The following is a 14375-nucleotide window of genomic DNA, read 5'->3' as shown; positions in this document are numbered from 1 at the left end:
GTACACACACACACACACGCACACACGCACACACACACGCACGCACACACGCACATCACGCACACACACACACACGCACGCACACACACACGCACACGCACGCACACACACACGCACGCACGCACGCAACGCACGCACACACACACACACACAGACAGACACACACAGTCGCATACATAGTACACACTCTGACTGGGCCTATGGTCAACATTTTCGTGGTTTGTCTTGGGGTTTGGCGTTTCAGAATTTCAGGTCCGTGTTGACGACAGCCTTGACAAACTAATTACAAATCTCAGTTACATTTCGTTGTTTTTGTTTTTTTTAGTACAGTTTACATACCGTAAATCACCGACCATACGATGCAGAAATGTAGTAAACAACAGTCTTTTATTATAAAAAAATAATTCTTTGCCAGCTCAAGACAGTTTAATGGGGGAGAAAGGTTAGATCGAAGCCAAAAGTCAGACGCGGCCTCTCAAATATGCCTTCGAAAAAAAGAAATCTAGACTCACTTCCCTTTTGTGTCCCCAAACGCTTGCCTTAGCAGTTAGAAAAGGAACAACCTATTTTCGGGCGACAGAAAAAGGCAACACATTGCACTAATAATTATCTTTTTATTTCCTAAAATGTACGTTCATGAAGAGAATAAATATTAAGATAATAATACTGTGATATATATATTTTAATTAATATGTTTCTCAGGATATACCATATTTGGACCTCCAAAAAACAGAGATCGATCACAAGTAAACAATAGCACCATTATATCAAACTATTTTAGAACCGGAAGCTTATGTGTTACAAATCTCTAAAACTCCTAACCTCTTGTTTAAAGGGGGTGAAAGTGATGTTGTTGTTGGTTAAAACAAGCACACAAAAAAGTTAAAAAGTCAAAGCTCTATATTATGGTGATAATCATTGCTATAGACTCGTTCGTTCAGTCATAGTGGCTAAAACAGTGGTTCTCAAATTGGATTCCAGGGACTCTGTGGGTTCCCAAACACTGGGTCGGGACCCATTTGTGGGTCGCAGAAGCATTTTTATGGGTCCCTTAATTTTTGGTTACCTATATTTAGTTTTTAATTATTATTTAAAAACATAAAAAATAAATAAAATAAATATTAAACATAAATTAGAAAACACGTCTAAGAAGTAGTGAAAATAGCCGATCTACAAGCTCACAGCGTGGCGTGAAGTGAGGCGCTTTGAGCCTGTAGATCTGCTATTTTCACTAGTTTGGGACCCGGGCAAATGTCTAATTTCTCTTTTGTGTCACAGGCTAAAAGGTTTGGGAACCACTGCTTTCGGGGGGTATAATTTGGCCCATACAAGTCTGTAACTCTGACAGTTAAGGGGAGAACTTGAAATTTGAATGTTTGAGAAACACAGCTAAACATATTCAGGTGGGTCACTGATTTCATCCCATCAGAGGAGAGAACCCAGTTTATCAGTTTAAAATGTTAGTGTTCCGTTTCCAATCTGTCCATTAGGCTTAGAGTTACTGTCACTTGTTTATCCTGTATCGTATTGAGTCCTCTCTTCTGATTGGATAAGATCAGGTATCCCAACGATTGGGATTCCCAATCTGAAAATGTATTTTTTCTGTGTTCAGACATGGGCTAAGACCCCTGTTACAGAACAAACACATCATAGCAATGATTACTATCATAATACAGAGGTATTTAACACTTATTTTAACAACAACTATAAGAAATATCACTTACTCCCACCCTTTAGGTTTGTTTGGCCAATACGTCAAGAAAGTGCAACAAGGTTTACTGTACATAGAATTTGATAAATTGAGGTATATGGCAACGATAATATTGCATTGATTGACATCCACTGTGTCCAATCGTGAAAGCACAACACCCGGCCATGTGACACATGCTAGAGCCCGCCCCCCGATGGCAGCTGTCTGCGACGGCCATCCCGATTTTGCAGGGTCCGAGACCACCAGTTTTAGCTGACGTTTTGACCCATAACTTATCAATAAGAAAGTGCACAAATCGGTTCTAATCCATTTGAAATAACATGTTGTCTCTGGTGGGTAATGGTGAAAAAAAAAAAAAAAAACATTTCAGTGAACAAACGATTGCGATCATGTTCACAGCAATGATCCGTTCAAATGATTCGTTCACGTTCGCCGTCCAGTAACGCGTCATATGGGCATGAACGAAAGCGCGAACGTAACGGTTCCGGGAAGCGAACGATTCTGTTCACATTCACGTTCAATGAACTAGATCTTTTGGAACGAATCGGTCATGGACGACCCATCGCTACTGTCAGGTGGAAACCTCAAATGTAAAAAAAAAACGACTGGTTACATATATAACCGACCATCACCATACCCAGTACTCCCGTTGTGACAGAACCCAAAAACTCTCGGACGCGCCGACTGCAGTTTTCGCCGTCTCTATCTCCCCGTCCGACCGCCATCGAGGACAACTTATTCCGTCTGGACGTGGACATGTAGTGCTGTTCTTCGGTGCTCAGGAATTGTCAGAGAGGGGGGTGGGGGGCTGGTGCGCCTGGGGTTACCCTCAAAGGTGCCTTTCGAGTGCTCATAGCTTGTTTTGAGTGCTCACAGTCCCATAGCTTGTTTTGAGTGTCCACAGCTTGTTTCGAGTGTCCACCGCTTGTTTCCAGCGCTCACAGCTTGGCACACTCCTCGCAGTGGTTCAGGTACTCGGCCGCGTCGTTCTCGTCAAACGTGGTGAGGCAGCGCGGGCACTGCAGGTCCGACAGGGCCCCTCCTCCCCGGCATTCTGTCCAGTTGGGACTGGGTGCGGGGGGCACCGCCGCCGCCGTGGCCGCCGTTAGCGCTGCCAACGGGCGCTGCGCGGCACTGCTGCTGCTGCTGGCACCGCCCTGCCGCCGCAGCGGCGGCTCGGCCGCGCTCCTCTGGAACTGCTCGGTGGACTCCTTGTTGTGCCGCCGCGACGAGATCCTGTGTCCGATGTGGACACGACACACCGGGGCCGTGTCTCTGCTGTCTCGTACTCCCCCCGCTCCCTGGACGAATAAACATGAAATACAATGTTATTATCACAGTTGTGGGCCTGAACGCAAAATCTGTGTCACTTTAGATTTGAATTTGCTTTAAAGAGCGGGTGCCATGATTTTTTCCCCCTCTAAAACATGATTATCAGGTATTATGATTATACTAGGAGGAAGATTTTTTCCAAAAAAGTGTACAGAAAGAGTTAAAATGATGTTTTTATGTGGCCACACCCACCAGTTCATTGGTATGCGTGGTTGTCAGGGTGGGTGGTGACCCAGCTGAAGTTAGCCACACCCACGTATGTTGGGTGAATGGTAATTAGGGGAGGGGTTGATTCTGTGATGTAATAAGTATCTGTGTTTTTGGACCGGCACGTTTGACCCCACAAGGTGGCAGCCTACAGCTAAAACCCAAATAGAAAGGCAATACATAATTGCTCATAACAACCACACCAGGGGGTCTAATGAACTACTGTCAACCTCCTAGACATATGAAAACCAAAACTACTATGGCATTGCCTCTTTAACCATTATGTTATGCTTTTTGGTTTTGGTATGCGGCCAGGTCTAGGCCTGGCTCAGGGAGGAGGACGCCCCTGCCATGCAGAGTCCACCATGGGCATCCTAGGGGTGCCATAGGCCTAGTAGTGTGTGTGTGTGTGTGTGTGTGTGTGTGTGTGTGTGTGTGTGTGTGTGTGTGTGTGTGTGTGTGTGTGTGTGTGTGTGTGTGTGTGTGTGTGTGTGTGTGTGTGTGTGTGTGTGTGTGTGTGTGTGTGAGAAAGAGTGAATAGAATTGTATTTGATCTTTATGATGTAACTCATATTTTTATTATTATTGTATGATGTATGCTGTAATGTAATTGTGTTTTTGCTGGACTCTTGGAAGAGTAGCCGATGGCTTAAAGAGATCCAAAAAACAAATTCTAGGCCTAAATGGGTTAATTCTTTCCTTGCTATGGACTAATGACTAATTAATGAAGGACTTTCTACTTGAACTGAACAGAGCTACCTTGGACATTCTTTCAGTTCACAGCCTTATATTTATTTTCCACTGTGTACAAAGGAAAGGAACTTAAATATCTTTGTCCCGTGTTATTATCAGTTCAAGGTAATCGGATTTCACGTTGTTCCGACCAGCCCACTTTGAATCTGGCGTCCCTATTTTTTGGCATGTCATTCATTATAGGTGAGAAAGAACATCCATTCAAATACAGCGAAGATAGACGATCTACACTGAGCTGTTTACAGTTTACAGTTTAGGCATTTAGTAGACGCTTTTAATCCAAAGCGACTTACAATAAGCAGATAAAACACCACAATAATTTCACAGGTTATTTTCTCTATTCATCGTATGACCGAGTATATCGTCTCTGTCGGGGTGGAAAACAGAATTGTATTATAGCGCACGTGCCCCGAAAATAACCGATCTACAAGCTCACAGCGCTTGTAGATCGACTGTTTTCAACACACAGCTAAGTATAAATCAGGCATTACGACACCATCACGGCCTGCCAAAAATATTTTTTTGTCAACTAAATCAACTACAGATTTCGATGTTGAACTGAAACCAGACTAAAACGTTGCAGATTTAGACTAAAATGTGACTCAAGGGCCCTTGAGACGCAAACACTGCGCGGTATTTCACAACGATGAATACAATCCATCTCTCACCGCCCACGTGCACATGCACCAAGGAGCACCCCTAAACCTCTTCCATGCAGCCAAAATAGCCGGCGACCGACCCGCGCCCCAGCCTCCAAGACTAAACGGAATTCGATCCAAAAGACTATGACTAAAACTGAATCAAAATGCACTACTGGAACAAAAGTTGTACTGACTCTAACGTACCTTTCCCTAGAGGGTTGCTGTGGCGTCATTATTGCTTTAAAAGGAAACAATATATATATATATATATATATATATATATCCTTGACTTATTTGCACTGACTTTGGTCACTTTTTTTCAGGCCCTGCACTATTGGGTTGTGTTGGTTGTACTGTGTGATACTTGTGTTGCATGACTGCATTGACTAGCAGTGACTGTTATGTGCACTCTTTTGTTTGGCACTGTTTGCTAAGTTATGCTTGAGTATAGCTTTTTTGTGTGTGTGACGTGTCACTTATGAGCGTTGAATGTTTTGTGGTCACTTTATGTATATATTCTTCTTCTCTTTTTGCAATAGCTTTCGACACCTTATGTTTTATTTATCTTTTTTGTGCTTGCTCTTTGGACTGTATACTACAGTACTCTTTTTCTTTTTCTTACTTCTCTGTAACTTGTAACCTTAACTGCTGTGCTGCCTCTGGGCAACTGAATTTCCCCTGTGGGATAATAAAGGTATCTATCTATCTATCTATCTATCTATCTATCTATCTATCTATCTATCTATCTAAAATGTGCTGTCTGTGAGAAGCTGTCAGAAGGATATGAACAGTGTTGTTGTTGTGATTGTGAGGGACCAGTCGGACCTGTTTGTGCAGCTGCTGCTGCAGCCTGGAGATCTCCTCCTTGAGGTCGTTGACCCTGCCCTGAGCTCTCTCTCTGTCCGCACGCTCCGACTTGAAGTCCTCCGTGTAGATGAGTACCTGAGGAGACGAGAGAACACACACATGCTGTTTAGCCACGGGCTGATACAGAAATACACAAACTGTGTGCAGGGGACATCAATGTGCCTTTAACGCGGACACATGTGTCCGTGGCAAAATACTTGGTCTTGTCCATGGAAAGTTTTAGACTTTCACATTATGAGTCCAATAGTAGGCTACTAATGTTTTATTTGCAAGAACCCCCATAACTCTGAGAGTGTTCACAGTGTTTTAAAGTGTTTAGAGTTAGGCTTACAGTTACAATTAGGACAATAGACATGTTGGGTTTAGGATTAGGATTAGTCATTTAGAGGTTAGATTTTGGGTTTATGGCTGTGGTTTTACTTGGTTTATAAAACTTTATACTTAGTTGTTGCACAACAAAAATAGCTGGTCTACAAGTGCACGCCATGGCGTGTTGTGAGCTGGGAATGTTGCTCGGTGTGTTGCTTGGTATTTCAACTTTTGGTTGAAAATGTGTGAAGTCGTCCTTTAAGTAAAGGGAAGTACTGGAAACCACTTCTCCACACACATAGCACATATCTAGCTACACACAGCACATACCGTATTTACGCACATAGCACATATCTAAGCACATAACACCTCTGCCTCAATATTTACACACTTTGCATAAAGACTGCACATGCAAACGCATGCATACATGCATTACATAATCACCTAATCACAATTATTTGAGATAATAACCATTCTTTTTTGCACAATCGCCATAATCGTCATGACAATTTCCATTTTGAAAAATATTTTCCAACATTTTCAAAAAATAGCGGAAATCAGAAATCTACAGGTTCCCAGTGTGATGCGTTTTGAACCTGTAGATCTGCTATTTCCACTGTTCATAAGAAGTATGAAAGTTATTTGTTAAGTTATTTGTCATAGCTGGCCTTTGAGCTACATTTCATCATCAGGTAAAATGTCATAATGGTGACTGTGATTTTTGACACATAAGTGTACAGATCCATCTAAAAAATAGAATATTGTGTAAAAAAGCATTGCAGATGCCTTAGCACCCCAAATCACAACTGACTTCAGAAACTTCCCACTGGACTTCAAGCAACTCTGACTTCAGACGGTTGACATTTGTCTATTATAAATCCTTGTCTTGAGTGGTTACGTGTAATATTTTGAAATATGGACTTTTCATGAGCTGTATGCCATAAAAATTCAAAATGTTAACAAAAAAAGGTTTGGCATATTCCATGGAATATTGATTGTTCAATGTATCTAGAATATATGAAGGTTTCGAGAAATATATGAAGGTTTCAAGAAGATTTACTTTAACACCATATTATTCTTTTTTTTTTAGAAGGATCTGTACACACACGCACACACGCACGCACGCACGCACGCACGCACGCACACACACAACACACACACACACACACACACACACACACACACACACACACACACAGCGCTCAGCCTACCTGCTGTTCCAGCGTCTGGATGCGCTCCTGGTCTCGTCTCCTCAGGTCCTCGGCGTCTCGGCCCATCCTCGTGGCCTCCCTCATCTTGTCCTCCAGCAGGCCGTTGAGCCTGGCAATCTCCTGGTGCAGCAGGGCGGGGCCCCCCAGCACGGGCCTGACCACGGGCCCCTGGGGGCCCCCCGAGGGCGAGGGGGACAGGCCCCCGGACTCCTTCAGCCTCTGGCACAGACCCCTGACGTACTCCTCCCTGCTGGAGTCGTACTTCTGCCACTTAGAGTTCAGCCCTTCTACCTGGAGAGAGAAAAGGGGGGAAGATCGTTTTAGCATTGATTATCTCATCTTATATATTAATAAAATTGGCAGGCGGGTGGACCGCGACAAGTCGACAACGTGACTCTGACTCAGACATAACCATAAACAAGCCTGATATCGGGTTGTCCAGAACCTGCCGATCCGACCGATATGTCCATATATAGGCATATGGATATCCAGTTGTCTAGAATACATCAAGGATCTCCATATAGACACAGACAACTAAAAATATGTCCGTAAAAGGGACACAGACAGATAGGTACACCAGATACTCTGACAAAGGCCCTGACACTATGACTCAGATGTATCGGTCGGATTGGCAGGGCGACGTAGGTGTGAGGGCTGCGTAGCGGCCTGAACCTCTAGTTCTCTAAAATAGCAGAACTAAGAGCTATTTGAGCCATGCTTTTATTTAATTGATTTAATTGTCAAGGCCAGGTTGCCTAGGTATTTACTGTAACAGGCTGTGTTGCCAGTGGCAGAGGCATACAGTTTTTGAGAGTGTTCAGGAGAGCTGTGGTCTGTATAGCGTTGACTGTTCATCTATTCACTTATTTATTGTATGCCAAGTATAGGTTAATACATATTATAATGTATGCACTCAATGGAACATTTGGACTCTGGGCAATACAACAAGCTTGGTCTACGAGCTCTTAATCCAGGTTACAGGATAAACAAGTCAAATTGAAAGTAAAAAAAAACATAAGAAGTAAACATTTTCCCCTTACATAAACCACTCTTTGCTTGAGCTGATGGTTCTCCTGCTGCAGCTGGAGGATCTGTGCGTTGGCGAGCGCGTCAGGAGACTCTGTCATCTGGAAAACACAATGCATGATGTAGGATGAAACAACATGCAACTCAGAAACCTTTATTATATAAACACAATGCATGATGTAGGATGAAACAACAGGCACCTCGAAAACCTTTATATATAAACACAATGCATGATGTAGGATGAGACAACAGGCACCTCAGAAACCTTTATATATAAACACAATGCATGATGTAGGATGAAACAACAGGCACCTCAGAAACCTTTATATATAAACACAATGCATGATGTAGGATGAGACAACAGGCACCTCAGAAACCTTTATATATAAACACAATGCATGATGTAGGATGAGACAACAGGCACCTCAGAAACCTTTCCAAAACCAAAATGACAACAATATAACTCTTGTTTTTAATGACGAGACAGAGCGGGACATTCCAGCAGTGGAGAGTTCCCCTCAGCGCGCGTGCACACACACACACACACACACACACACACACACACACACACACACACACACCAACCATCCAAAGCAGAAGCATTAAGTAGAAAACCACAAATCGTCCCCGCTATTACCAAAGCAAATATCAAGCGCCGTAAACATAGCAATTATTGCCAAGTCACTGCACATACAGTCATTACAACACCACTAGTGGCGGGAGAAGTACTCCTTTTATTCAGTTTTACTTGAGTAAAAGTAGCAATACTATAATAAATACTACTCACTCACAAGTAGGCTAAATTACCTATATTCTACATTTTGCTGACTACATTTTGCTGTGGGTTTTTCCAAAAGTTCTCAAAATGTGTCAAAATCGAGATCAGCTATTTTCGAAGAGACAAAGGATAAAATAAGGCTTGACTTGTGACTAAAGTGTTCAAATAACTGTGGTGGAGTTATTAGTCAGATATTTGCCCCAGAGCATCGAAACTTTAAATCGACATAATCACTGCAACGCAACACACACACGCACACATTTTGTGAACGGCATTTTTACATATCTTTGTCATTTTTAACGGTGACCTAAACCCGAAAAATAGCAGATCTATAAGCTCACAACGCGCCGCGTTGCATGACACCAGCGCGCAACTTAAGTTTAAATGAGCCATAACTACATCTCTAATCCCTAAATCTAAGCTCTGAACGTCTAATCCTAACGCTAACCCCAACCCCTGAATCTGTTTAATCCTAACGCTAAATCCTAACGCTGAATCTGTTTCTCAACCATAAAACAACCATTTTCCTTGTTATAAGGAAAAACTGAATAAGAACCAAGTGACTAAAAGACGGCTAAAACAAATAAACGTCAACAAATAAAAACAACACTAGAATGTTAGGGAGGGACTAGTAAGAGATCCAGTAGAACTAAAGGGCAAGTCATTTTATGTTTGGTTGCACTCAGGCGTTGCGCTCTGAAAACTGCCGATTTACAAGCTCACAACGCGTCAAAGTAGTTGTGGAAAATCAGCCATTGCAACGCCAAAACACATTTTTTGGTCGACAAAATCAACTGAAGATTTAGTCAACTAAAATCCCATGATATTTAGTAAACTAATGGACTAATAAAGACTAGTTATGCCACCGATCGGATATTCAGATCGGATATCGGCCCGATAACAGCCAAAAAATTATTTATATATCACATTTCATATATAAATATATCAAATATGTGCTATATCGGTATCAAATCCGTATTGATTCTGCCTTATCGGTAATCGTAACGAAAGTTAAAAATCTAGATTGCAGCATCTCTACAAAAAACAATCAAAATTTGCAGTCAAAATGACCACTGTCTCGCACACACACGCACACACACGCACGCACACGCACACACACACACACACACACACACACACACACACACACACACACACACCTCCTTAGAGTCCTGCTGTCCGGGCATCTCCTCCTCCTGCGTGGTGGTGGTCCTATGGTCCTTGTGCCCCTGCAGCCTCCCCAGCAGCTCCTGACACACCCTGACGGTCTGGTCCAGCTGCCTCCTCAGGCTGTGGGCCTCCTCGGCCAGGGAGGAGCACAGCACGGCCCGCGTGGCCCCCACGCGCTCCCTCTCCTCCAGGAGACGCCCCAGACGCTGGATCTCCTGGTCCTTGTGGTGGTCCGGCTGGCAGCGCACCGCCTCCAGCTCGCGCTCCCTGTCGGCCAGCTGAGCGCGCAGCCTCTGGATCTCCTGGGGAGGTTTTTAGAAGGAGAAGGACATCTTAGAAGAACATCTTAGGCTTGAAGATCTGTTCTCAGCATAAGAACAACAGGTTCTCAAACTTTTTTCACCTCTAAAAGGACCACCCCCAAATTGACGTCATTGATGTACTTGGCTGTGAAATATATTAGATATTTTTCATACATTGAATAGAGCATCGCAGCGGGCGTGGTTTACTGGTCCCACTAAAGAATCTCCCGTTCATTGCAATCCTGGATGGCTTGGTTCTAGGCTCTATACTGGAAGATTACAAAAAGAAGTTGTTGACTAGCCAAAGGTAGTTGGCAAGGAGGTCCCCTAAAGGACCCCTATAGGGCAGTGTTTCTCAAACGTTTACATTTCAAGGTCTCCCCTTAACTCTGACAGTGAACAAATGGAACCAAATGGACCCATCAGGGGCCATTTGGTTCCATTTGTACACTGTCAGAGCTACAGACTTTTATGGGATCAATTTAGAAGAACCCCCAAAAGGAACCCAAAGACTTCCTGGAATCCACTTTGAGAAACACTGCCCTATAGGGGATCCCCCACGGACCCCACTTTGAGAACCAACGGGTTAGAAAAGATGGAAGGTCCATAATAGGACTGGTGCCATTACTTCAAATCATTATCACAGTCATTGTCAAACCGTTGCCTCGATTAATGAACTATGTTTTTTTTTCTTTAGTAGTGGAAGTAGGCTCTGTGCATCACTGTAGCTCCCTTTTCCAGAAGGCAACATAAAACTTTTCTTGTTTGTGTTCATTTGATTGGCTTGGCAGCACATTTGAACCGGAAACACATAATATGAAGGTGTCATATATGTGTTCCGGTTCAAATCTTTATCTGGGTAACAACTTAATGCTTGTTGTAATGAAGCATTCATTAATAGTTAATAATGCCCTTAAAAGTCCTTAAAAGATGTAGGCTATATATGAATTGAGTACAAAGGACCCCAATGCAAACAAGCCATTGTGCTTGCTGGTGGTTTAAATCCTATTAGTAGACCTTGGATATGAACTGTATAATGTCCTGTGCTTTTCCCATGCAAACGTCTAATAAAGTATTCAATCAATCAATCAATCAATCAATCAATCAATCAATCAATTATGTGTTAACATTATTATGTGTTATTATAATAATATAATATAATATAATATAATATAATATAATAACAATGTAAACATGTTGTTAAAGGTTATTAAAACATTAATGAAACCTCATGGGTTTCTAGATATTATGAAACCTGATCTAGGTTGTTTGCATGTTGACAGGAGAGTGAATGCGGGAAATTACTCAAATAATTTGTTGATTAGCCAAAGGTAGTTTGGCAAGTAGCCATGGTTGTCTGTCTGTACCTATGCACTTAAACCAATCACATGAGACTGGATATGTTGATTGATTGATTGATAGATAGATATGTTGATTGATAGATAGATATGTGATTTGGGATATTGTGATATCACAATCTGGCATAGAAGATGCATTTTCTTGTTTTTAATCACTTTAGCCCCATATATTATACTTTCAAAATACTTTTTTTTTTGTAATTGCCAATCTACAAGCAAAAGAAGAAACAAAGTTTAACCTTTGTCAAAACAAATGTGACATTCTATTCCGCCTAATCTGACCTACTTTCACTTCTGGTATAGCCTACTTTAAGTATATTTTATGACACTTTTGTTCTTTTTGACTCAAGTAACATTTTGCTTAGGCAACTGTATTTCTACATTATGTTACTTTCACTTCAGTTTAAAAAAGAAATAGTGAGTAGGCAAATGTCACTGTTCATCAGTTTACAGTGTAAATGTAAATTAACTCCCTGGCCTGGATTGATTGATTGATTGATTGAAGACTTTATTAGAAGTTTGCATAGGAAAAGGTACAGTTTCATGACGGTACAGTTCACAAGCCATAGTGCTTGTACACTCCTTGGAGTGTACAAATGGTTCCATGTTAGATTAAAGATGGTCTTTCAGTGTCAATAATATGAACTCACTTGCTGGCTGCTCTCCGCCAGGCGGGTGGCCCTGACCTCGGCCTCGTTCCTCCTCTGCTTCAGCTTGCAGATCTCCTTGCAGAGGCTCTCCAGCAGCGACCTGGAGGGCCCCAGCAGCACGGAGGAGGCCGGGGACGAACAACCATCTCCCAGCTGGTTCTCCTTGTCCTCCTGCAGCAGATCCAGATGATCCACGGTACTACTACTGGTGGTGATGCAGGTCCTCTCGTAGCGGGCCAGGCGCGCCCTCAGGTCCGCGATGGCCGCGTCCCTCTGGCGGACCTCGCGGCTCAGAGCCTCGCCCTCCTGCCGGCTCTCGTGGTAGAGGGTGTTCAGGGTGCTGAAGCTCCGCAGCTTGTTGTTGTCTTTGGTCATGATCTGGTGGTCCTGGGCGCTCACACTGCTGACGCTGTGATGGTGATCCATAACCCCGGACGGAACGGTGTGTGTGCGCGATATATCGATTATTATCGATTCCCCCTCCGATACTCCACCCGATAGTAAAGTATAGTCGATTTGACACAAGCAAGGGTTTAGTTTAGAGTTAATTCCAGCATTGAGAGAGAGGTTTTGTATTAAAATAGTACTAATAAATGGTTTAAATATGCTCTGTGTGTCTGTACAGGCTCCCTGCTGAGTGGAAGTGCTGATCAGCAGTGGAGGCAGGGTCGCATAAATCATGTAGTTTTTCACACAAGTCCGGGGGTTTCCTCACAGCGCGGGGACTTCCCCAAAGTTACGCGGAATTTTTTCTACTGTGTAACAACCCTTTTATATATACTCTATGGTAACAACTGACACCGGCAACCGTCCCACTGCCCGGGGGGACGGCGGCGCTGTCATTGGTTGAAGGAGGGAGGGAGGGGGTTGCCACGGCAACCATTGCACTACAGTCACATGAGATTGAGAATGCATGAACTAGATTTGTAAATTGAATCTAAAAAAAAAGTGTTAACGTAATAACCACTTTGTTATTGTTATCGTCATTATTATTATTAGGCTACTTATTATTTTATAGATTTCCCCCCAAACAAATAGATAAAAGTATTTATTATTATTAATTATTATTTATTTTAATTATTTTACTTGCATATCAACACATTATAAAGAGGGTGTGTGTGTGTGTGTGTGTGTGTGTGTGTGTGTGTGTGTGTGTGTGTGTGTGTGTGTGTGTGTGTGTGTGTAAAATAAAGTAAAGATTAAAACATCAGAAAATTAAATAACATCAACACATTAGCGTGTTATGAATGTGTTATCAATGCTTTAATGGGTTATTATTAATAACGCCTTAGTCTGACTTTGTCGCCACTTGACAACCGATTAGCCAATAACAGCGCGGCTGGACCTCCAGGCAATGGGATCTAAACAAACTGGGGAGTTTAATAGATTTGAACCTTGTCTTTCATGATTCCACACTCTGCCCGTTTTCAGCCATTATATCTGTGATCATTATCATGCAAATGTTGTTCAATAATAGTAGCGATACTAAAGAAGTGGAACAATGTTCCAACAACTTGTTCTAATAGGCCTATAGTCTAGACTACTGACTGATTTAATTTTGGGGTTTTCGTTCTTGTCCTTCCAAGAAGGAGATTGTGAAATGGTTTTAAAACTAGGCTACATTAGCTGTGTGTTCTTTTCTAAATGTTGTAATTCCTTAATGAGCCAAATATCCTTCCTGTAAGTAAAGTAGCATCATGTTCCTCCCTGGCCTGTTTGCGTAAATTGCGCAATCGTCCGAGGTGGGAAATAACATAGCCTGCTACTCTGTGTGTCACTGTGGAGGAAATCACACCCATTATATGACCCATAGGACAAAAATGAGGAATATTCTAACTATGAGCCATGAGATAAATATTCATGAGAGGGATATTCATATGAGCCATTGGGCAATTATATGAGGGTGTAGCCTACTATTATATGACCCACAAGATAAGTATGAGGGATATTCTACAATGATATGACCCATGGGACAAGAATGAGAGGTATTCTAACCTATATGAGCCATGAGATAAATATTCATGAGGGATGTTCATATGAGCCATTGGACAATATGAGGG

At 42.5% G+C, this 14375-nt stretch overlaps 1 protein-coding gene across 1 annotated transcript; it reads right to left on the bottom strand.

Moving 5' to 3' along the window:
* Positions 1 to 440: 440 nt before the first annotated feature.
* Positions 441 to 12741, bottom strand: tnip2 (TNFAIP3 interacting protein 2; the record flags this gene model as incomplete). The annotated part of the gene is made up of 6 exons (XM_080722752.1): positions 441 to 3012; positions 5470 to 5586; positions 7032 to 7322; positions 8072 to 8158; positions 9996 to 10307; positions 12316 to 12741. 6 exons carry the CDS (start codon positions 12739 to 12741, stop codon positions 2650 to 2652), a joined length of 1596 nt encoding a protein of 531 aa, XP_080578878.1. The 3' UTR covers positions 441 to 2649.
* Positions 12742 to 14375: the final 1634 nt, after the last annotated feature.

This window comes from Nannobrachium achirus (genome assembly GCF_963921795.1).
Source record: "Nannobrachium achirus genome assembly, chromosome: 3".
Lineage (NCBI taxonomy): Eukaryota > Metazoa > Chordata > Actinopteri > Myctophiformes > Myctophidae > Nannobrachium > Nannobrachium achirus.
This window is presented reverse-complemented; position numbering and strand designations above follow the sequence as displayed.